Source organism: Desmodus rotundus, chromosome 10 (genome assembly GCF_022682495.2).
Source record: "Desmodus rotundus isolate HL8 chromosome 10, HLdesRot8A.1, whole genome shotgun sequence".
Classification (NCBI taxonomy): Eukaryota; Metazoa; Chordata; class Mammalia; order Chiroptera; family Phyllostomidae; genus Desmodus; species Desmodus rotundus.
This window is the reverse complement of record NC_071396.1, coordinates 6304125-6329542: the sequence shown is the minus strand read 5'-3', so window position 1 is coordinate 6329542 and position 25418 is coordinate 6304125. Positions and strand designations below refer to the sequence as shown.

The following is a 25418-nucleotide window of genomic DNA, read 5'->3' as shown; positions in this document are numbered from 1 at the left end:
CCAGGGGCACCACTGACCCCCTGCGTCGTCACAAGTCCACATACAACTTTTGACTTTCCCAAAACTTAACTAATGGCCTATTGTTGACCAAAAACCCCACCAACAACATAAAATTAATTAACATATATCTTGCATGTTACATGTATTATATACTGTATTCTTATAATAAATTACAGATAAATGTTATTATGAAAACCATAAAGAACGGAAAATACATGTATAATACTGTACTGTGTTTATTCATCCTGTTGAGTTTACAGTACTGTACTGTTCATTGATACCGTAAGTTTACATCATCTGTTTACAAGGTGAGACAACTCTGCACATAGAAAGAACCTCACAGTTAAAACCCATGTCATTCAAGGGTCAACTGTATTCAAAATTAATAAATAAATATTCCTCTTACTTTCAAAGAATGATTGGACTTGATTGCTTTAAAATTAAATACTTAAACTAAGTATACCATAGAATCTAAGCTTAAATCTTACTAACAGTTCTAATGGTTTTTTTTAAACCTTCTTAAGTGAAATGTTTCACACCCTAAAAGAGGATATAGTTTTTAGGGGAATAATAGTCAAAAGAATATCTGGTTGGCCTCCCTCCTTCATAACGAGATTAAATGTGCCCAGCTGACATTTCCTGCTGGGCCTCCTAACACAAGGTCAGTTCTCTGACACATGTCCTGTACTGTAAGAGCATTTAAGTTGCAGCTCTGAAGTAAAGTATTTGACTTTGCACATACAAAGGGTGAGAGGAAGGAAGGCCTTTCTCCCATGGCCAGCAGCATGAGGTAAGCCCTCTGAGTTTCTTCCTTAATATCAAAATATGAGTAAAAGTTGGGTTTAGGAATCCACCTTCCGTCAGCATCGGTGTGCCATCTCTGAGCATCATGCTTACTTCGGAATAAGCAACAATGTATCTACTTCACATTTAAAGTAAATTAGTGGCATCTCGGTCCTCTTCTCCATGGGGATCTTTTTTTATGGCTCTAAATTGACGTCACACTCTCCTAAGTGTCGTCGTATGAAACCTTACCTCATGAAAAATAAGCCTCCAAATGGGCAAGGATGTGTTTTTGTTAGAGGAGATTTTTTTTCTCCCAACGTTTTCTTCAAGAAAAACAATCTAGCTTCTCTGTGTGACTTTATTTCTACTGCTGATGCCACAGTAGAACAAAGATGGAAAGTACAGTCAAATTATTGTCGGTGTGACATCTTCTAGCAGCCTAAACACAGAGACCTTCAGCAATGTGACATCTGCACCTGGTACTCACAATCTAGACAGTTAGATCATAAACACTTTCCAGGGTGAGGAGCATTATTACTCTTCCACTTCAAAGGCAAAACTCTTCAGCGGCATTTTTAGTTGTGTAAAGAAAAGGTAGAAACCTTCCATGGAAAATTAAGTAACTGCAGGCTTAAGCAAGTGGAAAGAGTGTTGCACGTTTACTTGTTTGCTTCTTCACCCGTTCCCACAAAGGATGGGAGGCTGCACGGCGTCCTCACAGGCATCCCAAGTGTGTGATGTTGTACTCTTGCACACGTGGGTTGTGCAAACATCGGGAAGCAAACTGAATAGCCTCCCTTTTCCGAAGCATGATTTATACTGATGACAATATTGCCACAAGAATTCTGTCAGGACATCAGTAAAGCTGACACATTTTTAATTCTGATGAAAATAACCTGAGGCATTCTGTGGCTGCACGGATGAATATTACTGGTTCCCCAAAACACACTTCAGACCCTTTTAGGGTATAAGCCTTCACACATTTTGCCCTGGAACAGGGCTTCCCGCTGGACAGATGTCTTCACTGGACAGAGCCCCCGGTCATCAATACCTAGCCCATGTGATAATGTGTCTAGCATTGAGAGTGTCCAAGACAAAATTTTTAAATGAGTGAAAAAATTAATGAATGATTAAAAAATTAAGAAGCGATGGTGTTTCAAACATGAGAGAACAATATAATTTACAAAATAAACAACTTTCTGAAATTTGGTAGGAATTATTTCTCTATTGGACAAGTGTGTTTTTGTCACTAATTTACCAAATTATATATGAACTGAAAGTTACGAGACTGACCACTTGCTTTAGTGACTATGAAATATCCATCCATTCATTCATTCATTATAAAATTATCTCCTCAGTATAAGTAAACAGATTAAAAACTCCATCATCTAAACAGAACCTAGTTTTCTAGTTCACTTGAGTAATAACAACTGAACCTTGAAATGAGTATTCTTCCATAAATAAGATTTTAATATATGTTATCTTTTACAGGGAAAAACACCACAGTTCTGTTTGTAGTACAGCCAAGCTTACCATTTCCTGGGTGTTGGTAAAGGCAGGGCCTTGCGGACGGTCTCAAACACACTAGTCACTTATACAAGAACTATTGCAACAGCCCGGTATTCCTGAGCTGACCTTCCAACAACTGGCTTTACTAGTTACAGCATAGACTCAAGATGTGTTCATTCACTCTGCAGATTTCCAAAACTGTTTCCTTCAGGGTTTGAAATGGTACATTTTTCAGTTCACACCTAGGGAACACAATTAGTATTTCAAGAAGAAATTGATATCCATAAGTTTTTGCATGAGTATATAAAGTCAATTTAGCCTTTTTCTTTTAAAAATACTTTATTATTAACTAAATGGAATGTCCCAGTTGATATCAGTAACCAACATCTAAGCCCACCTAAAACATCCAGTGTACCGAGAGTGAATTTTAAAAGCCCTGTGAGCACGCTGAGGCATTCCTCTTTAACATGAAGTGGTAACGTATGGGCTGACATGCACAGTCATAGGTATACATACTTACATAAAGATCAGGTTTCAGATACAATGAGAACAGTGTGTTAAAGTATTTTATTTAAGAGAAGTCAATATTTTATTAACATTTTAACTTAACCAAGAAAGTTAAAGAAAATGCAAAGGGCAAGTACTTGGTATCAAGTAAAATGCTTACGATTTCTCAGTTCAATGAAACCCTGAATAGTGGAGAGGATGGAATATTAGAAATGAGGAAGTCAGAGGCCCACCTAGTCGTCTTAACTAGTCTGTGTCCTTAGGCAAAAGCCACTTCACTTCTCAGGGCCTCAGTTTCTTACCTGTGAAATGTGGCAGGTGTTTTGTTCTTTGAAGCAGATCAGCTGGAAAGCCCTCTCTCCCTCTACAATGTGAATACTACTTTGAAAACAGACATTTCAGTCACATGTGCCTGTGTGTCCTTCATGGCTGTGAAGCCATGAATTGTGCATTTCACCATTCCTACGTTCTGATGGAACAGCTCACGGTATCATTGGAAGAGCTAAGGGCTTACAGGACTTATTTACAGTTCACCAATTCAGTGCCGTCTGATACTAATCCCACTTACAGAAAGGAGCTACAAAAATGGCCTCATTTTAAAGCCATAAAGTTTGCTTAATATATAATATCAGGCGTGTGGAAGAAAAATTCACATTTTTTAGCTTAGGCACCCAGACTCTAGCTACATTTCTTTTTCAGCCATGTTATGGAGTAAAACACAATTAAAAGTATTTTACTCGGGGAGCAAGCTTATGAAGCCAAGGTCGCCGGTTCAATTCCCAGGTGAGCCATTAGCTTTGTTCATTCAATTGTCACAGACTTGCTATCCTCCTACTCCTGACTCACCACCCTTCAAATTCATACTAGTGGCTACAAAGGAAATTTGGCGAGGCTGCTTGGTTATGTAAGCAAAAATCTCCCACCTCGGCTAGAAAAATAACTCAAGTTCAAGCCCCAGGGCTATGACACCATCCAAGTATGGAGGGATCAGGTTATCCCAATGGTTGTCACTGCTGCTGTGACCGACACAGTCGTCATTATTATGGGGCTGCATAGCGTCACAGTAAAAGGAGCCGGCTCTGGGATCGGACTGCCTAGGTTTGATTCGGCACCCCCCCACCTACCACCTTCATGACTGAGATGAATTATTTAACTCTTTGTGCCCTTTCCCCCTCATTTTCAAAATAGGGATTATCATAGTATCTTAGCAGGCAATCGCGAGGAACTAGTGAATTGGTACATGTAGAAACTTCCTGGCACATAGTAAGAACCGAGTGAATGCCAATTATTACTACCCCTCTGTTGTCTGGTCATGTAGACTGTTTAGCACTTGCTACACGGGATATGTGTTATTCACAGGGGCACTGTAAACAAACCAAGTGACTTCAAACAAATGGTTTCCCACAGTTCTGGAGGCCGAAAGTCCAGAATCAAGGTGTTGTCTGGGCCATGTCCCCTCCTAAACTCTGAAGAAAAGCTGCTTCTTGCCTCTTCCTACTGCTGATCACCTGGTTGCTTCTTGACTTGTGGCAGAAAAACTGATTTCTGCCCTTTTCACATGACCTTCTTCTCCCTGGTTGTTTCCCTTTGTGTCAAAATTCCTGTCTCTTCTGTTATAAGGATGTCAGTCCATTGGATTTAAGGCTTTCACAAACCCAACATGCCTTCATTTTGACTTGATTGAATCTGCAAAGACCTTATTTCCAAATAAGGTCACATCGGCAGGTACCAGGAGTTGGGACTTAAGCATATCTTTTTGTTTTGGTGGCAGGGGGAATGATTCAACCCACAACAGCATACAAAGAAGAAGGAAAGACACAAAGGGAGATCAGGCAGAGAGACGTAGGTCTGATGCCAGTACTTATTTGGGGGAAATAGATAAATTGCTTTAAAGAAATCACTATTTTTTTCACTTTTTTTATTGTTCAATTACAGTTGTCCCCATTTTCCCCCTTCACTCTCCCCTACCCACTCCCACCTCCCACATGTTGTCCATGTCCATGAGTCCTTTACACATGTTCCTTGACAACCTCCCTCTTTTTCCTGTTGTCCCCTCCTCCCTCCTCTCTGGTCACTGTCAGTTTGTTCATTTCCATGTCTCTGGTTCTATTTTGCTCGCTTGTTTGTTTTGTTGATTAGGTTCCTCTTATAAGTGAGATCATATGGTATTTGTCCCTCACCGCCTGGCTTATTTCACTTAGCATAATGCTCTCCAGTCCCATCCATGCTGTCGCAAAGTGTAGGAGCTCCTCCTTTCTGCTGCATAGAATTCCATTGTGTAAATGTACCACAGTTTTTTGATCCACTCATTTACTGATGGGCACTTAAGCTGCTTCTAGCACTTGGCTATTGTAAATAATGCTGCTATGAACGTTGGGGTGCATAGTTTCTTTTGAATTGGTGCTTCAGGATTTTTAGGGTATAATCCTAGCAGTGGAGTCACTGGATCAAAGGGCAGTTCTATTTTTAGTTTTTTGAGGAAATTCCATACTGTTTTCCACAGTGGCTGCACCAGTCTGCATTCCCACCAACAGTGCACTAGGGTTCCCTTTTCTCTCCCACCTCGCCAGCCCTTGTTGTTTGTTGATTTGTTTATGATGGCCATTCTGACCTGTGTGAAGTGCTATCTCATTGTGGTTTTAAGATGCATCTTTCTGATGGTTAGTGATGCTGAGCATCCTTTCATATGTCTCTGGACCGTCTGTATGTCCTCCTTGGAGAAGTGTCCATTTGGGTCCTTTGTCCATTTTTTAAATTGGATTGTTTGTCTTCCTGGTGTGAAGTCCTGAGAAATCAATAAGTTCTTACCTGTAGCTACAATAACAGAGGAGCACCCTTAACTGCAGCTGAGGCAGGGCCTTGCAAAGTATCCCTCAGCCATGAATGAGAAACAAGGGAAGGCAGGCAGACTCCCACATGGGTGGGAGCCAGGTGCTGTGAGAATGCTGACGTAACTTCCAGTAAATTATTTAGCACCTGCAGACGGCACCCTCCCCTTGTCATGATTAATGAGTTGTGACTCGCTGAGACAAATTCCGTGGGCCCTGCATCGGATGTGAGGTGGCTTTGGTGATCTACTAAACCCAAAGCAGGGGATGATGATCGGAGGCCAGCACTGGCCCTGCGTCCTGAGTGCCCCCCAGGCACAGCCATGCGTTGTGCAGTGAGCTCAAGCAAATTTCTTGGTCTAAGTGATTGTCCAAATGTTTCTCTAAGTGGCATTTTCCTGCCCAGGCATTTTTGAACCAAACAAAGAAAGCTAGCTAGTGTTTTGCCCGGAAAAGCTGAAAGGGTTGAGGAACCGGTGGCTTTACTCTCTCATCGATTTAACATAGGGCCTGGGAAGTCCCCACCACCGCGTCGGGTTCCCTCCTCCTGGAAAGGAGGTTCAGTTCCCACTGTATTAACTGGGGTAAATATCTTCACGCGAAGGCAACATGCAGCTCGCTGTAGCGAAACTCTCAGCGGGGCGATGTTGTTGGCTTTGGTCACAGTTACAATTTAATTTAAGGGTTTATCTATCTGCCAATGAGATTTGGGGAAAGGAGCGCAGGTACAGGCAGAAAATGGTGATGAGAGATTCTGATATTTGAAAATGGATGAGTTTCCCGAAAGAAGAGCATGCAACTCCCAGGATCAAATTCAGATAGAAAGCTGGCAGGCTGCCAGATTGTAATTGTGTCTCGAATGGAGCCGTAACCCTCTCTACTTCTGAGAACAGCAGGCACGAGAAGATGACAAACCACGCTGGTTTTCAATAGCAGTCTTTGCTTATTTTTAAAAAAATAAAATATTTTTCTGACACTTGGTAAAGGCTCAGGAGTTACATAAATGATGTTTTGTTTGTTTGTTTGTGTAGCAAAAGAAAATAATGTATTTCATATAAGGGGAAAAAGAAAGTTGTGTGTTTTGTTAGGGTGGGAGAATCCTGCATTGTAAGGAACAAGGAAATTGTGTGTTACGTTTCTTGGAAAAGAGAAATTAATAAATGTCTTTTGCAAAAACCTTTTAGGTTCACAACATATGCATATAAAGTCTTTGTCCACAACAGCGTGGGTTTCACACCAAGCCACGAAGTGACAGTGACAACGTTAGCGGGTGTCCCTCAGAGAGGAGCCAACGTCTCCGTAATTGTCCTTAACCACACGGCCATAGATGTGCGATGGGATAAACCAAGTAAGGAAGCTTCTCGTGTCTTTATTTACCTAGTAGTCCCAAAACGAATTGAAAACGAACATGTTAAAAAAGCTGAGGTCCTGTGCTGTGTTCCAGAGGCTGACTGTCTCCCCCTTCTCCATCCTTCTCGGGCCTTCTCTCCCTCCTCTGTCCCTGCTGGGTGGAGAATGGCATTTCTGCCACCCCAGCCAGTTGTGATGGAAGTGCCCACGTATCAACTTGTGCACTTTCCTGTAGAGAGCTCGGCCCCGTGTCTCGTCACTCTTCACGTATTAGCAAGAGCTGTTTCACTAGGATTACAGTCACGTGAGTCATCGTCAGCACTGGTTAAAGACAGGGTGCCCGCTGGACGCTGGCCACCAGCTGGACGTGCCTTTGTGACGAAGGGCGCACTCTGGCCCCCTTCAGAACACCTCTTGACAGGCATTAGGAGAGTTTGCAGATGGATCGGACCTTTCCCTGGAACTTTAGAAACTACAATAACTGAAATTTCAGATCCACTTGGTCGGTAAAGTAGCATTTAACAGCTGAGCTGTTAATTCATAGTGATCCATTACCACCATCAGAAAAAAACAAAACAGAACACAGAGCTGAATCTATCACAGAAATAGGTATTTCAATAATTCTTATAAGTATGACTTCAGATCTGGCAAATAATGGAATCAAAATTTGCTAGAATATGACCAGATATGGAGATATACTGACTTGGAAAGCCCAAATTAAAATGTATATTTAACGTAAGAAAATTGTACCTACTTGAGTAATCACCTACATTTATATAAAAATACGTAAAACACTCCTGGCTGGGATCCTGATCCAGTCTTGAGTTTCTTTACAGCCTAAGAAGGCAAATGCTTCCTGTTTCCTTTTAGAGCATCTGAGTGAAGTTGCCCCGATGTTAAGTTACATTGACAGAATTAAAACCAGTATTAGGTGACGTTAATTGTAAATTAAAATTAGTACTGGTTACGTTGATCCACATTGCCACTAAATTGCTCATTTCTACAGAAGACGATCACTCTAGCAGGGCTGTCAAACTCATTGTCACCGGGGGCCACATCATCCTCCAGGTTGCCTTCAAAAGGCCGAATGTAATTTTAGAACTGTGTAAGTGTAGCTACTCCTTAACTAGGGGCAAGGAGCTCGGTGCTGCCACCGGGTCGAAACAAGGTGCCAGGCCAGGTAAAAGAAGGTGGAGGGCCCGATTCAGCCCATGGGCCTTGTGTTTGCCACCTGTGCCTAGGGTTTTCATAAGGTTGCAGGTTTCTAAATAATCGGTGTCACTGCTGTTGGGATCACTTACACCATTTAAATACAAGAATACCAGTTAATTGATGCTTGTGATTATCCTCTGAGACACCTCTGGAAAAAACAAAGTTTTTATCTGGAGATGGATTTTATGTACAGTGTAATAATATATTTTCACTCTCTTCCCTTTTCTTCTCTACTTTGCCCTCACCTCCTGATCCATCTTAAAAGCCTCTTCATTAAAGGTAGATGCCCTCCCCCTCCGCTGACATTTGAATGCTTCTGTTCAAACCCTACTGCTGAATTTTCACCGGTATGCGTCCTTTATGGTATAATTGCATGCCTGAAGAAAGCGTGCTTATAAAAACTGACAAACCTAATAGATCTGAAGCAGCTCACTGAAGTTTCATTACCGTGGTAATCCCAACCTCCGACCTTCGGGATGTAGGTAATGCGATCTGCTGTTATTTCCACTCACACCTTAGAAATTTTTCAGATAACTATTTGTGAGCACAAAGGTTAAGTCTTAGAAGCAGGTCAGCAGTGCAAAAGCTTGTTGTATCATCATTTTCTTACCTCCTGCAACCTGCTATCCTAAGTAAATTAACTAGTCACCCCTCTCTGAAAGGGCCACCTAGTTCTTGCTATTTAGTAATTGTTTTCTCGATTTGTAGGATCCAATGGGTACATTGTCCAGTATGCCAAATGGCACAAAACAATAGATTCAAGTTATCTGAACAAACTTATGAATACTTACATACTAAAAGTTGTCTTTCAAAAATACCATGTAATGTATTTGTTAAAAGCATATTTCTTAACTACTGCCCTTCCCAGATACACACCATTTTGATAGCAAACTATTTTCGTCTGATTTTTGCCAACCACAGATAAACAAGGAATAAGTTACTGAACATTTTACAAGCGCCTTTTTGAAATGTCTGCATCACTAGGTGACATCATGTGAAATCCCTGAATTTCTTCACCCCTGAATCTCTTCAGCTCATTGTAGGGCAAACGGTGCTAACCGTTGGCACGTAGGTGACCTTGATTTCCCCTGTTCTCTATCCACCGTTCCTTCTGCCGTATTTGACAAAATGATATTTTGACAACATTTTAAAAATCAGGAGGTTTCACGTAAAAATGAAGCTTTTTTCCATCGATTTGCAAATGGAAATCACCAGGTAAAACTACTCCCACATTACTGCGGGGAAAACATCAGCTGGCACTTTGCGGTGGCTGCCCTTTCAGATGGGCTACATTCGCCCCCTCTCGCTGGTCCCTGCAGCGAGGCCAGGCTCTTACTCCTGCCTTATCTAATAAAGGAAGACATGTCAGCCTGAACTAAAAACCGCACAGATCAACTGTAGGAGTGAAAAGTATCGCATTATTATAAGAAGAGGTACAAAAGCACCTGCACTTAAATTAGTCGTACAATTCTCAGAAAAGCCCCATGAGACAGAAACGAGTACTTAGCAGCTTACCCCAAATCACAGTGAGTGGCTCTTCTCCGACTCAGACGGAGGGCTCGGGCATCCAACTTTCGGCTGTTTCCCGTGCGTTTAGCCTTAATGGATATTAGCACTTTGTCAAGAGTGACTTCATAGGATCCTTCCCATTTTGACTGCTCATTCTAAAATGAACAGCGAAATAAGCAAATGCCCATGAGGGTGTGGCTGTGGCTGTCCCCTTCCAGGGCTGCCTCACTAACAAGGTCAGTGACCGCCAGAAAAGAGCAAGAAAACATCGGAGATGGTGAGAGGAAAGTATTATTGAGAAAGAAGCTGCAGGAAGTCACCCAGATGTGGCCTGAGGGGCAAGAGCTCATCCTGGAGCTGTTCACAGCCCGTATCACATAACCTCCCGGTCTGTTTGTCTCTCTGCCACCTTCCCTCCTCCTCTCTCTCTTCTCCCATTCTCCCTCTCTTTCCTCTCCTCATTCCTTCCACAAACATTTGTCTAGAACCTTTATGTGCCGGCCACAGGAAATGCCAAGATTAATGACATAACTCTTGCATTATAATATCTCAGCGAGCTTTCGAGAGAGTCACAAAGTATGAAGTTGTCACCCTAAACAAGGGTGGTGAACACAGCCCTGTGGTCTGAATCCAGCCCTCCACCTTGTTTTATCCAGCCTGGCACCTTGTTTCTACCCGGCGGCAGTGCCCAGCTCCCGCTTAACTGTTAAGGGGCAGTTACATTTATACAGTCCTAAAGTTACATTCGGCCCTTTGAAGGCAACCAAGAGGCTGAAGTAGCCCCCGGTGAGAATGAGTTTGACACCCCTGCCCTAAAAGGATAAGTTTAAAGTTGCACAGAAGCCTCGGCCTCACCTGGATTTCTCAATCAGAAACGACTGGATTTTTTACCAGAGGAATTTCTGAGTTTGTCTGAATTGATCTTGTTCAGGGGACGATGCATCTAAATAATTGCAAATCTGGAATAAATGCTTCTGCAAAGCATCCTGCATGGTTGGCTCGCCTTGTCCCTCTGCTCCTCTTCCTGTACTTGACTTATCAAGGCCAGTAGACCATGTTGGCCGTTTCCACTGGCTTCCCTTCTGGTCACTTGTGTACCTGCTATAACCTCACCTCCTTCCTTTATACTCCGCTGACCTGTCCCTCGTGGAGTTGTTATCACCCAGTGGCCCACCCCAAGGCTCTGTTCTCTGGACCCTCCTGGTCTGTGTCTCTGTAGCACTGGTCACTACAAATGACCCCTCCTATCTCGGTGACCACTCCTTCCCCTCATCTCCTAAATAAAGACTTTCCTTCAAAGGTCTTTCGAGGTCCAACTCTCCTGCTGGTGATTCTTTCTGTTCTTACTATTTCAAGGTCTCCTAACTAGAAAAATGACAAAACTTGACGAAGCCATGTGAAGGAATGGTTTAAATCATTGGCTTTGGGATCAGGAACACTTAAGCTTGAATCCCAGCTCCAGGATTTTCTCGCCTTGCAACCTATAACAAGCCACTCAACCTCACTAAAGCCTAGCTTCCTAAGTACAGGGATAATAATGATAGCCACCTCAAAAAGTTGTGATGAGGGTTAAATGAAATAATATATTTAGCACTTAGTCATCGTTTAGTACTGGTGTGAAGTATTCTGGCTCTAAAATGTTCGCAGTGCTTTCAACAGCAGTTTTACAAAAGATGAAAAAAATCAAGAAGCCATTTCTAATTTAAAAAATAGGACATGCTTTTGCACGTAGGTGTGATATGCACAAATCGTCCAAGAACTACGCAGTGACAACACAGAGCTCTGCACTGTGGGCCTTGGGAGACTGGACTCTAATCTGAGGACCTATGAGCAAGGCAGACACATCTACCATACAATAGGACCCCTCTGCATTTTCACACTTAAATAACATTCCCTCCAGGTGAGCCAGTGAGAATGAAACCCCAGACACATCAATTAGGAGACCTGTTGAATGGGAATGGTTTGCCGTGATTGCTCTAGGTCAGGGCCACAAATGCACTGGGAAAGGACAAAAAGTAAAGACTTCAGGTTTTGCAGGCTGTGTACAGTCTCTGTAGCAATGACTCAACTTTGTCATTATAACAGGAAAACAGTGGGACAGGACACCAGATTGGCTGTGTTCCAACAAAACTTTGTGATAGACGCTGAGGTTTGGTTTTCATATCATTTTTATGTATCACAAATGACTTTTCTTCTTTGAGTTTGCACCCCCCCCACCCTGGCCATTTAAAAACATAATAAACACTCTTTGCTCACAGGTTGCATAAGAACAGCTGGTGGGCCAGATCTGGCCTGCAGGCCACATTTGGTTCATGGACTCTCTTTCGCTGACCCCTGATCCAGATGGGAAAGATCTTAATTAATGTTGATGCTAATCTCTAAAAATAATCCAATGGCGTGTAAGGAGCATAACCTAGTTGCTTTTGCAAGGCAACTTTGAACTAGCTTATCTAACAACTGTTTTGGACTAGTTGGGACTCCATTACAAAGGAGAGGGACCTGTTCAATATGTGAGAATTGGCTACAGTTAAGACCACCTTTCTGACCAATATACAGAGATCACCACCCAAAATGTGTGGCCAGGTGTGTGGCTAAGAATGGGCAGTTAGTGGAATTTCATGCAGGCATTTGCTTATGTTGAATTTACGGTGCTGGTATTGAGTGATATTTTCACCATACATGGTGTGGCAAAGTAGGTTTACAGTTGTTCTAATGGAAGATAATACAATAGTTAATAAATCGTCATACAAGAATAAACCCTGTTTCATGTACTCACAACTGTAAACCTGCTTTTGCCTTATACCCTGTACATATATAGGTACATTAATTACAACCTGATAAAGGAGATATCAGACACATTTAATAACCTAGGTGAAATCCATTTATATTTGTGAGTAGAATTTGAAAGCAATTCATTAATATTATATCTTCAGGGCTTGAACTTCTAACCAGACTGCTCCCTGAAATGAAAATACAACGTGAACGTCCAATCTAGTAGCCTCTCCATTATACCTCCGCTGCAGCAGACACAGTGCCCCTGCTGTAAGCCGGCCGAAAGCAGCTCTGAGGACAGAGCACGGCCACCCTCATAATGCCAGTGGCTTCGCTGTACTTGACTTATGTTATCATTCGGGAAAATATTAATGGACATGAATAGCTCGTTCCTGCCCATGCACAACAAGGACCTCATTGCCAAAGGTCTTAACAGTTCGTGACATCAGAGGAAAAAAAACATCTCAATCACCAGCATTTTCCAAATAAGTTGCTGAAGATCTCTTATTATGAACTCTTTCAACTATACCGGCGTATAAAATCTTTTTAACTATTGCTAGGACAAGGTCAAAGCAAGAGTGTGCTTAGAGACCCTTTCATGAAGGGGGTTCTTGCAAAGAAAGGCACGCGGTCCTCAAAGCCGTATGCTTTTAGATGGCCAGGGGAGCTCACGCATTAGAGCAACTACACTTCAATAACCACAAAGAGAAATGCCACCTTTTCCTCCCAGTGTCTGTGAGTGCAGTTAAACTGTTTCAACATGTACAATTTCAGGAGGCTTGTAAACCAGCACTCCACCTCCCCGCCCTAACACAAACCAAGGTAAGAGTTACTGCTTTAGGCCATTAAAAATACTGTGAATCTCGGTAGAGCAGGATATGACTTCCTACCTAAGAAAATATGGCTATTTTGTGTTTTCTGTTTAATGTTTTACTGTAGGAAGGTAATGAGAAGCAGAACTTAGGGCAAGACTGGAGAAACTGGGTGGAAGAAGAAAAAAGAAAATAATAGGCTGGCCTTTGAAAGGCTGGGGGTGGAGGTATTGATGAGTTATAGCTGTGAGACCGTGAGTGAGTGATTTTGGCTTTCTGGAAGAGCTTGCCTACATCACAGAGGCACAGTGAACTAGGGGAAAAGGATGAGAGCTTCAATAAAAATTTCACATATTACCCTAGTGTTCTCCTGAGTGACTCTTTAAGGAAAGCACGCTGCTCCACTGGTACAGCGACAGCATATGCAGCAAAACTACTGAATATCCCTGGAAGCATGTTTAGCAGATTTTGTTAGCAAGATACAAAATCTCTGCAGTGTTAGGATCTGTGTCGAGGGATCCTAATACAAGACCCTTATTTGTATTAACACAGACGTCTCTCTGGGACTGTTACTTATAAACAGAAGCTGTTCCGTGTATTGCATATTTTTATTTTACTCTCAATAATATATCACAGTTTTGAAGATTAGTTGAATCCTTATAACTAGCATAGTTAAAATATTTAAAGGAAATGTATGAGTTCATGTTCCTATAAAGGTAAGACTCTATGTAATACATTATGGGGTAAGGGGACAAAATTCAACTTTTTAAAAAGCTTAAAACTGTAAAGTAGGTCCCATAAGCTTTCCTTTGTCCCATTCTAAGAGTAGCAAATAGAGTTTACTCGGTCTTGTCCCCGCTGAGGTCCTGTTAGTCCAGCCACATTTATGGTGTTCTGTGTTTATTGTTAACAGCTTTGCAAGACCTACAAGGTGATGTTGAATATTACACGCTTTTTTGGAGTTCTGCTACCTCAAATGAATCTCTCAAACTCCTCCCGGATGTAAATTCTCGTGTCATTGGCCACTTACGTCCAAACACGGAGTATCGGGTTTTTGTCTCCGTCTTCAATGGAGTCCACAGTATCCACAGTGATGTGCTGCACGCAACGCCTCGCGACGGGGGTGAGTCCCGCTTCCACGGGATGCTCGGCTTCAGGGATGCGAATGAAATTGATGGATTCTTGCTGAGGTTGAGATCAGTCATCCCTCCATTATAAAATTTCCGGTGTTGGAGGGAAGGGGGTCGGGGCTGAAATGCTTAAGTGCTGGCTGTCATCAAGTGGCAGATCAATAAGCGGTCCCATTGAGACAGCAGTGCGAGGCCCTAATGATGGGATATTAGCCCAGTTTGTTCCTGCTCCGTAACGTGTATGCTTCGTTTGGAGCCGAGTTCACATCAATAAATGGTGACATTTGGAGACTCTTTTTTCTTTCTTTCTTTTTTTTTTTTTTTTGAGATCTGGTCTCAGAAGCAGTATGCTTTTCAAAACGACAGCCCAGCCCAGTGAGGGCCCTCCCTGAGTCACCAGGAATGGTAGGTGGAAGTTCAGCCACAGAGAAAAATTGCCCGTGACTCATTTCTAAGCCAGTTAGCAAGGGGGAGGAAGCAAGAGAAGCAACTTGTGAATCTGAAATGAGTTCGGAATGGTCTTTCTAATCTTTTTGGCTTTATAAAGTCTCATTATAAACATTATAATATCATTACCTCCCAAGCAAGTGTTCCAGGTCATTAACAGGGCACTTTGAGTGTGGAGCCCATTTCCCTTTGTGGTGCCAAAGGTCGGCACCTTTTGTTTATAAAATAGAATGGATCACAAGGACAATTTTTCAACTAGTAAAGATGGGTTCTTAAGATAAAAATAGGTCTTTGCATAGTTATTTCTGACATGCTTGAATAATTGTGTAATTTAACGCCAAGCAAGATTTTTTTTTCTAATGTTAGATTTCATCATTACCTATGGTAATCAACATTCAAAATCATTTACATAATGACAATATTGCATTATTGCTTCATATTGCTTGAGTTACAAGCTAGTAGCATCAAATGATTTTTCACGTTCCACCAGCCGCCATGTATTTGAGTTTTATTTTTTTGCTAAGGAACGACTTTTCTTTCCCTTCTCCCCCCCACCCGCCCCCCACCTCCGCCTGGGAGATACAGAGTAAAGGGATAAGAGAAGAGACAAATAATAGATACGTGTTAGGGGTACAGATGGGTGAATAATTTATCATCATATCCCACTGCTCACATAGTATTGAAGATTAGCACTGTGCCGGTGGTAGGAAGCCTTTCACCAGCAATTCTTATGGTTTCTCACTGAGAGTATAATAAGCCAATTTTCAGAGGACTACAGCCTGTGATAACTTCATCAGAGGAAAGCCGATAAGCAGCAAACCCTTCGAGAAACCCAAATACTAATCTGCATTTAGCTCAATAAGTGCTTTTTCAGAGACAGCTGGAGTTTATTCCATTTCTTCCTTGAATTCCAGAGCCTCAGGGCGTGCTTCCTCCAGAGGTTGCCATCATCAACAGTACAGCTGCACGTGTCACCTGGATGTCGCCTTCACACCCAAACGGTGTTGTCACTGGCTATTCTGTGTGTGTAAATGATAAGCTCTACAAGACCGGAATGCATGAGCCTGGGTCTTTCATTCTCCGAGACCTGTCTCCCTTCACTGTCTATGACATCCAGGTTAGAACACCGTCCTGTGATAGTTTAGCTTGTGGGTATGCTAAATATAACATGCTGGGGTGGGCCTCTCCGTGGAGAGCTTCCATCTTGGTTACAGATGATTTACTGGGTGGGGAAGGGGAGAGAGAGGAGGGGAATGGATCAGGATTAACTCTGTGTGTTATGGGCAAACACGTGTGAATCTCTGGAGAAAAGAGAATGATAGTAATATGGAAAACGATGGCGATGAAGATGGTGACAATATTCTTCTTGGCAAATCACTTATTTGCAACAACTCTTGCCAAGTTAATACTGTAGAATTAAAATTCTCTATGCTAACAACCCTCTGTGTAACAGCCCTTGATTTTGAAGCAGGCATCTAGATGTACAAAAATACCAACTTTTTTGAATGCATCCATTTATATATTTTACAGGGAATTCTAATTTTAGTTTTTGATTTATATTTTAATGTAAATCTTTACATTTGTGTTTTTTCACGGGTCATACAATATACCTGTAACACCAGAAATATGCCCCAAAGATGGAGAACTTGAATATTAAATTAGTAAGGATGATAAAAATATTGATATATTTCTCCAAAGTCAAAATATGTCTGGAGATTCATTGGAATAAACCTCAGTGGATTTGAACTTAAAGTCAGACTTTGTATGTAGAAGCCAGGGGAAGACAGTACATGAAAGTCCCAGCGGGTATCTCAGATCTTACCCGATTGATCCTGTTCCCTGAACTCACCAACCCCCAATTTGCAAATATACAAAAATGGGATTGTGAGGACTCAATCAGATTATTATCAGTGCAAGTACCCATCATAATATTTGGCACGTACAATTTACATAATACATTCAGTTGAGTTGATTTTGTGCTATCTCATTATTCACTGAGCCAAATATTTCCTGATATGTATGAAGTCTTATTGTCTTTATTTCTATTACCAGCACCTATATTTTAAGTTCATCTGCCTTTAGGTTATTTGGGGTTTCATTGGACATACTCAGAGTGCAGGGTCTTGAAAATGTTTAAATATCTAATAAATATTTTACCTCAAAATACTACATAGCCCAAATAAGTGGAAGTCCATTAGCACTGGAAGAGGAGTAGTTCCCCTTTGGTTTACCCTTTAAATGAGAACAGAATGATGTCATTTCTAAGACATTGCAGCCACAGTCTGTACCTTCGTTTCTCCCCACCCCTTGCTGAACGTGTTCCTTTTGTGTTACCAAAGCTTGATGAACCCGATTTCTAACCTTTAGTTATTCCACCCCCCTCAGTTTTTATTCAGATGAGGTGGCAGAATTAAAGGGATGGATGATGATTTTCTGATGTGATTAAGGTAAAAATATCATTACAGCTGGAATAAATGGATACAAAGTAGCTCAGAATATTGGAAGGCTTGTCTGGGTCTCATTTTTTTATTGGAAATGAGCCTTTGGGCCATTTGTTGGAAAATGTCAAGACTTCCAGAAGCTACCACTATCATACTACCTGGGATGGATCTGGAGAGCAGTATACAGTGATCACTACTATACTTAGTGATCACTTAGTATAATAGCATAATATTATACTAATATTATAATAGCATTATAATATTATGCTATTATACAGACTGTCACCTCAGCATGTCCAGTGCTTCCCTGGGCTCCAAATAGATGACTGTGTCAGTCTCTTTCTCAGTGGTCGGAAACAGGGACTAAACATCACCAGCTAAGTCACTGCATCAATGGTCCTAAGCCCATTGCTGCTCTCTCTTCTGAGCTTGTCCCCCTTGAATCAAATGACAAATTAATATTCCATCCACCCCGAGAGGCTGTTAAGAGATTCATATTGCATGAGGGTGGGTGAGATTCAGTCATGGGCAGTCAGGGTTTTGAGAGTAGTTGGATTTACGCGTTTCCAAACTACTGTTTGCAGGTCGAAGTCTGCACTAAATACGCTTGTGTGAAAAGCAATGGAACCCAAATCACCACCGTGGAAGATACTCCAAGCAATATACCAACACCCAGAATCCATGGCATCACTTCAAGGTACACACCTTTTGTCAGTCAACCCAAAGAACTGATCGTAAGGGATGAAAATCAAAGCCAGAGGTATTTTCCCGGCACGACAATCTCAATGAATAGGTTGCTAGAAATGTGTGTGTAAGTCAAATTTTTGATATTATTTTGTCAATCTTCACTGGATACATCCCATGCCATTTAAGCTTTGATGTCTCTGTCCCTGCTTGCCTGGCATTGCTTCTCTTCATTTAGTAATCTGAACAAATGCTTAAAACATGAAAGTTTTTTTTTAAATTTAAATGTGTCCTTCAGTGAATCCTTTCATGAGACACAGAATACAATTTTAATTAGAATGATTCCCTTCTAACTTAATAGCTTTGAAAATATTAGACTTACATATATCAGATTGCCCTAAAGCTGCAAACATCTGTAAAATAAATAGGGGAGACAATGTTTGGGTAACTATTACCAGTTTTATTGGATTCTTGGTAGAATGTCTTCATTTTTCTATACGCTTTTGTTGTTGACAGATGACCATAGGTTGAAAGTAAGTCTCTTTTCAATTCGAAATTATCAATTATAATAATACTAAAAATAAGATTGAACATTATTTCCCAAGCCAAGTGAGACGGTAATTGTTCATTCCTCTACATTCAGTTGAGACTAGAGACAGAAATGTGAGTATTTTTCACATCATGCAGGGTGGGGCAAAAGTAGGTTTACAGTTGTGAGTACATGAAGACCTTGCATTATTATTTTCAATTACTATATTTTTCCATTCAAACAACTGTAAACCTACCTTTGGCCCCCATACTTTGCCCAGCCAAGCAAATTTCCCTTCACCTACATACACCCCCCAACAAACACACGCACACACCCCACATATACACACGCTGACTGAAGCAATCAATAGATGATGAAATACTTCAGTTCTGAACGACTCTTTTATTCCATGTTAAAAATGTCTAGGTCTTTTTTAAAAAAATAAGTTAAAAAATACCTGTACTAAGTTGGAGATGTGTGATTAAAGTGATTAGGAAAACCCACATAGTAGGTTTCTTAGCTGTTGAGGGCAAAATCACACCTTCTCTTCTTAAGGCATGACTTCTATCAAATGCGTGATAGATATCTATCAAATTTGGGGTGTGCTTGTTCATTAGTGATGCCCTCCACAGATTTTGCCCACCTGTCCAAGGATTGTCTGCTGTCCAGGGAAAACATGGTCAAGTGAAAGGGGCACCAGGGACCTTTGTTATTTTTTCCAGCAGACACACTTGTGACTACAATAATGTCAGGGGCAAAAGCAACACAAAGACGTACAAAGCATGGTTCTAAATTTTGACAGTCCCAGTCTCCTGTGGGAGGCCTTGTGTAAAACACATGTTTATAGAACCATGTAAAAAACACTGCCGCAGAAGTTTATAATGTACAAGAAATGTATAAAGAGAAAACAACCAAACTCTACTCACAGTTATCATGGAAGAGTTCATTCTTAAGGAACTTAAGGAAGAATTATATAGTTAGGTGGGTGAACAGTGTCAACTTTCTTGCCCATGAGCATCCCCATGACTCAAGCCCAGGTGACTGGCATAGCTTAAATTACATATTTATATGTAACTAAAAATAATATGTAAGCTTTATTAGAAAGTGAACAAATGTGTATATGAGTCTCTTTCTCTAGAATATTTTTGTTTCCTTGAAGAAGATTCTTGCAGATGATAACAGAGGGAAAATATCTTGTAGTTGTGGCTAATGATTGCTTATCCTCAAATATACTAAATTGATGGCAAAGACATTAAAAAGGGTATTACACAACAGAGCAAAAAATGACAGAAGAGAGGTTTCGACACAATTTTGGAAGCCGTATTTGGCAGGGAGAAGCAAATGACTTTGTTCAGTGGAGAAATTTACAGCCAAAGCATTGGTTGGCAGAGGGGGGTACCGACATAAAACAAACTCATCTGCCCTGCGGAGAACCGCAGCATCTGAGCTCTTGCAAGCTTTAAGGATTGTGAAGAAGGGGGAGATGGGATAAGGTTCAAAGCTGAAATCATGGGATTAGCTGAAATTCTGAAAAAAAGTCGTTGGAAATTGTAACTAGTCAACAGTTCTTCAGAGAAACAAAACCGGAAGTTAAGACTCAGGACGCCTTGGACCCAGTTCAAGTGCAGAGGTTGGATGGTGGAAATCCTAGTCCAGGTCTGGGAGTGGAGGAGACTGGTCTCTTAGCTCAAGATGTTCAGCAGATGGAAGGGAGTCTCCCTCCCTCCACTTTTCAACTGACTGGACGGTGCCCACCGACCTCGGGGGGGAGCAATCTGCCTGACCACATCCACCCATTCAGGTGCTAAATTCACCAGAAACACTGCTGATGCACCCAGAAATAAGGTTTTGCCCCATATCGGGGCACCTTGTGGCCCAGGCAAGTTGACACATAAAATTAACCGTCACAAAGTCAACGTTTTCTACCTCAATATCATGCATCAGGATGTCGGTTTCTCTTCCTGCACATGGCAGATTCCACCGCCGAATGTTCAGAAGTTTACTTTCTGAGACACTGAACACAGGCACGGTGGGTTTAGGGCTCTGAACACAGGAGCTGGGATGAGAGGCAAAGGTGGAAACCATGAGGAAGTAGGAGGCAACTGAAATAGGCCGACTTCGCTGCTCGCCCCAACTCTGCCCAGCTCTGCCCTCCAAAACAAGGGTCTCATTGTGAATGCCCCCCACAGGAAATTAGACATTCTTCTTCAGAAAAAGCTTTAAAGGCCCCAAATAAAGTACCTCCAGAAATTAGCAGGTGGGGATCCCCAATGGAAGAGACATCCACAGGGAAGCATACTCATCAACAAGCCTTGCTCATCTACAAAGGTTTTGGCAGCTGTTTTGGTGCTTGACTCTCAAAGGTTAAGAGGACCCAAATAAAAGAGAAATGATTCAATAGACACAGACAATACAGAGTAGGGAAAGTATTATCATGGCCTCAAAGAGATTTAAAAAATGTTTTACTAAACAAAGCTTACTTAGAAAACATAATTAAAGCAGGAGTTGGGGAGGAGACCTCGGGAAAATTAATCGTGTAAAAGCTGAATTAAAACTTTGGAAGAAACTTTAAAGGAAAGTCTCTAAAAGTGCCCTCAAAACCAAAGATGTCAAGAAAAAAAAAGTAATTATTAAGAAAAAAATGCCAGGAAATCTCGTCTGTGGATAATAAGAGTACTAGAAGAGAGAACAGAGGAAAAAGGGGAGCAAATGAAGGTGGTTAAGAAATATGCCGGAACTAAAGTCACCAGTGTGCTGATTAGGTACCAGTATAATAACTGAAAAAAGAGCCATGTGAAGGGATATTACTAGGAAATTTCAAAACCCAGACAGTTTTCAGGAAGTCAAGTCACATCACATGCCTCCTGCACTGCAATTTGAACAGCAGCATCCATTGCTAAAATACAGTACCACCGAGTTCTGAATTAAAACATAAACACTTCATTTTATCATTCCATACTCAGTCAAATGCCAGTTAAGTTTGGGATTAGAATCAGAACAATTTAATACACGTGAAGGAAAAATTCAAAAACTGACAAGGATTGAAGAGCACCATCTAGCTTTAACAATGAAATAAGCTTCCGAAAAAAATCCCAGGTTTCCTGAATTTGTTCATTTTTTAATTATTCTGTTGCATTCTACAATTGATTTCTACTTTACACAGAGTAAAATATATTCTTTTTTGCCCTGAGTTCTATAAGCTTTGACAAACCATTGAGTTCTGTAAATACTACCACAACCAATAGATAACACAGTTCCATTATGTCAAAATATTTCTTCACCCTACTCTGCTTATAGTGAACCCCTCCTCTTCCCTCTCAAACTGAGCAAACACCGCTCTCCTCTAGTGTCTATAATTTTGCCAGTTTCATATTTTCATATAAGTGGGATCATACATGTAGCCATTTAACTATGGCTCTTTTCACATAGCATAATACATGTAAGGTGCACCCAGGTTATTGTGCGTATCAATCATTCATTCCTTTTTCTTACTGAATAATACTCTATTGTATGAATATAGCACCATTTGTGTTCAATCTGGGTAGTTTCCACTTCTTGGCGACTTTGACTAAAGTCGCTGTAAACATTCACAGACAGGAATTGGAAGATCAGCTAGATTTCTCTTCCCTAAGTTGTCCCCACCTTTGCTAAAACTCCTGCACTTCCTTTCCTAGATCTTTGACTAAAACATGTGGTTTCTTTTGGAATTTCAGCCTCCCCACCTACCTCATGGTGACCTAAGTGGGACTGTTTTAGGGGCGATGAGATGAGAGAAAATAGAGGAAAAGTAAACAGGGACCCCCCCACACACATACAGACACTCTCTAGACCCCAGGGGCCCCTTCCCCTGCTTCCCCTGGTCAGAAAGCTGGATTTTTCTTAGGGTTTAGGTGCACATTGGGCCAGGGCTGCCACCGTGCAGCTGCTTGGCTGGAATCATCCTCAGAGCATGGTCCAGGAGGAAAAAAAAACAAAATGAATGTCCCCCACACCCTCTGGCTTGCAAAGCCTCCCGTGTTCTGCCAGGAACACCAGTTTCTGTCCTGGATTTGGCTGGCCCGGCATTCAGTTCCACACCAGGCCGCTCTGGAGTGCAGATGGGAGGAAAAAAGGGTGCCAAGGGAAACTTACCCTGTGGAGTTTGTTCAAGTTTTGGCTCTGCTCTTGATCTGCCTCTGTTTTCAACCTCTCTGAGTCTCCGGGTGCTGGCTTTTTGAGATTTGTGTAGACTTTCGAGTGGTCATCAGGAAAGAAACTTTAACAGACTTACTGCACCCCATCCAGCACACAAATTCCCTCCACCATATTTCTCATCATTCCAATGCCTTTAGCAGCTAACTTCCTTCCTCCCCTCCTCCCTTCCTTTTTCCTCCCTTCCTCCCTTCCTTCCTTTCTCCCTCCCTCCTTCCCTCCCTCCCTTCTTTCCTTCCCTCCCTCCCTCATTCATTCATTCATTCCTTTTCTGGTCAGAGATCTAGCAAAAATTTGACAGAAATCATTCATACCCAACATATGGGCAAGTAAAACCTTTCCTTTCGTAAAATGATCCATTGTGACAGAGCCACGTTTTCTGAAGCAGGACTGTCACGTGTGTGTTGGGACTGCCAAGCCATTCATCAGCATCACACCTACACCAAGCAGTTAGCCTCCCGTACGCAGTTGTCATCTGTGTGATTTTATTGTACTTCTGGCAGTGTGGACTTGGTAGTTTTGTTTCTACTTTGGCTTTTAAAAAATTCTTTTTATATTAGCAACCTGCAGTATCCAAGGTGAAATCCTCCCAGGGAAATGGTAGTAGGCTGGCCTTAATTCCATCGCATGTAAATGAATTTGGTTTCTCATGAGACATATATTTCTTAGATTCTGTGCATACTTTTGGTCAAATGTGGTCACCAGTAAAACTTAACTTTTCGTATATTTTAATAGCATATCCAGTAGCGTATTGTGCGTTTGATTGCATGCATGGGGTGTGTGATCTTTGTCTTCGGCCTTTCACACCTCACTTCTGACAGCTTTAGTGCCAGCACTCAGGCACGTTTTTCTATTGTACGTAAACCAAAGGTGCCTTAGCGTGCAAATGAAGATCAGGTGGACGCTTCTAATTTCATAGCCTCCTCCTCTAGAAACAAACTGTTTCTACATCACATTTTTCATACTTATCATATTATCATCAGCTGCTTCTATATCCCAAAAGAATACTAACTACTGATCGATGGCCCGGACATGTCTGGCCATGGCCTACATGTGCCCTCGTAGTTCATCTGTTTGCCTTGGTAGATTTGTTAGAGTGGAGTTTAATCAATAGCTAATTCATTAATTCTGGTCCTTGAGCATGTAGAGACTGCCTTGGATGAAGGTAGCTGACCGGCTCTGGTTTTGATTGAAATACAACAAACACTGCCTCCATCAGCCTCACTGGGTAGTGGGCTGCCTCTGAAGTTTATTTATTTATCCTCCATAAGTGTGTAAAGTAAGAATAAACATAAACAGGGGAGAGGTTTTCTTCTGTTACTGCTAGTGTTCCAAAATGTGTGATTTCTGGGCACAAGGCTCAAGGGAAAGCAGACAGAAAGCGGGACATGCGTCTCCCTGCCCTGAATTGGAAGTATGGCAGTTTGTCCCTGGGTCCATGCCAGTTGGAGGCTGTATTATCAATGAGAAGTCCGGGGTATAATGTCTTTATAGCATTCACAAATAATTGTTTAAAAATTTCCCTCAAGTACCTGACTGATAACAAAGATAGATTTACACTTCAACCTTACAGAAATCTCCATGATAGCAGATCAGCCTGTGTGCCCCCAAAGGAAGGTTAAAATCCTGTTATCATTTATAAGTCCCCTTATATTTTCATTGTACTCATCCTGGGCTTGAATGTGGCATGAGAGCTCGTAGCTTGTGGAAGAAGAATCTTTCCTTTTTTTTTTTGCCTCACCAAATTTGAAAGGAAACTTTGAAACCTGTGTGTTTTCGTGACGTTGGATACCAAGGAAGCTTCTCTCTCCTTAATTTTCCTTCCCTGATATTTTCAGTGACTGGCAACTTGAAGGCAGAAGTAATGATTTGACAATTTCCAAACTTCAGCCGTATTTTGTTTTATTTTCTTAAGAAGGAAAATTTTGGTCTATAGACATATAATGTCGGATCATTTCTCCTTCACCCGTGTCCTAAATATCCTCTCTCACCAACATGGACAACGGGAGGCAGCTTCTAATTTGGACCAGAATTTTCTGTTCTATTTTTGAAGGGGTATGGGAAGAACTCTTGAAAGAGAAAAGATGGATGATGCAAATCGAATCAATAGTCATAATCAGAATAGCTTTTGGGAAATGTTATTGTTTTGATTATCCAACTCACTGCTGGATTAGGAAGAGACCTAACAGAATGGGCAGCTTATTCTTAAGGTCACCACTAATTCCATTTCTTTGCCTCCCTCTCTTTCCCAAATTCCTTCTAATTTCTCTGCTTTTGTGGCTGCCACAGAAGAAGTCCAGTGACTCAGGTCACCTTTGTGCTCCTTTCAGCAAAATCTGAAGGAAGTTCTTCCTTTTAATTAACTTTGACCTTTAACAGCCACTTTGCCCCTGGCTCTCTGAACACACATTGGTTTCTTTCATCGGTTCCATTCCAAATCCATTCTTCAGTTGTGGGTGTTCTCAACAGAATGACTCATCCTCCAGCTCAGAGTTCAAGTATTCTTACAGGTTACTCGTACTGATGTCTCAAAGATCCCTGGCCCTGCTTTCTCCCTGGTTCCAGTTGCATATACCCAATTACCTGTTGACTTGCTGTCGTGATAGCCACCCATCAATTCCATAACCTCAAGCCTTGGAAGTTAACCCTCATCCAGCTCATCTTTTCCAAGGTCCATTCCTGCAAATGCACCACCATCTTTCATATTATCA

The 25418-nt window shown here is 41.6% G+C and overlaps 1 protein-coding gene across 1 annotated transcript in view; it reads left to right on the top strand.

Annotated features, from left to right (window-relative positions):
- Positions 1 to 25418, top strand: part of USH2A (usherin) — a 499855-nt gene that overhangs the window by 338764 nt on the left and 135673 nt on the right. The window contains exons 44-47 of the mRNA XM_053912470.1: positions 6815 to 6978; positions 14199 to 14408; positions 15777 to 15979; positions 17888 to 18000. Of these exons, the coding sequence (XP_053768445.1) occupies positions 6815 to 6978; positions 14199 to 14408; positions 15777 to 15979; positions 17888 to 18000 (690 nt within the window). The remainder of the gene's footprint in view (positions 1 to 6814; positions 6979 to 14198; positions 14409 to 15776; positions 15980 to 17887; positions 18001 to 25418) is intronic.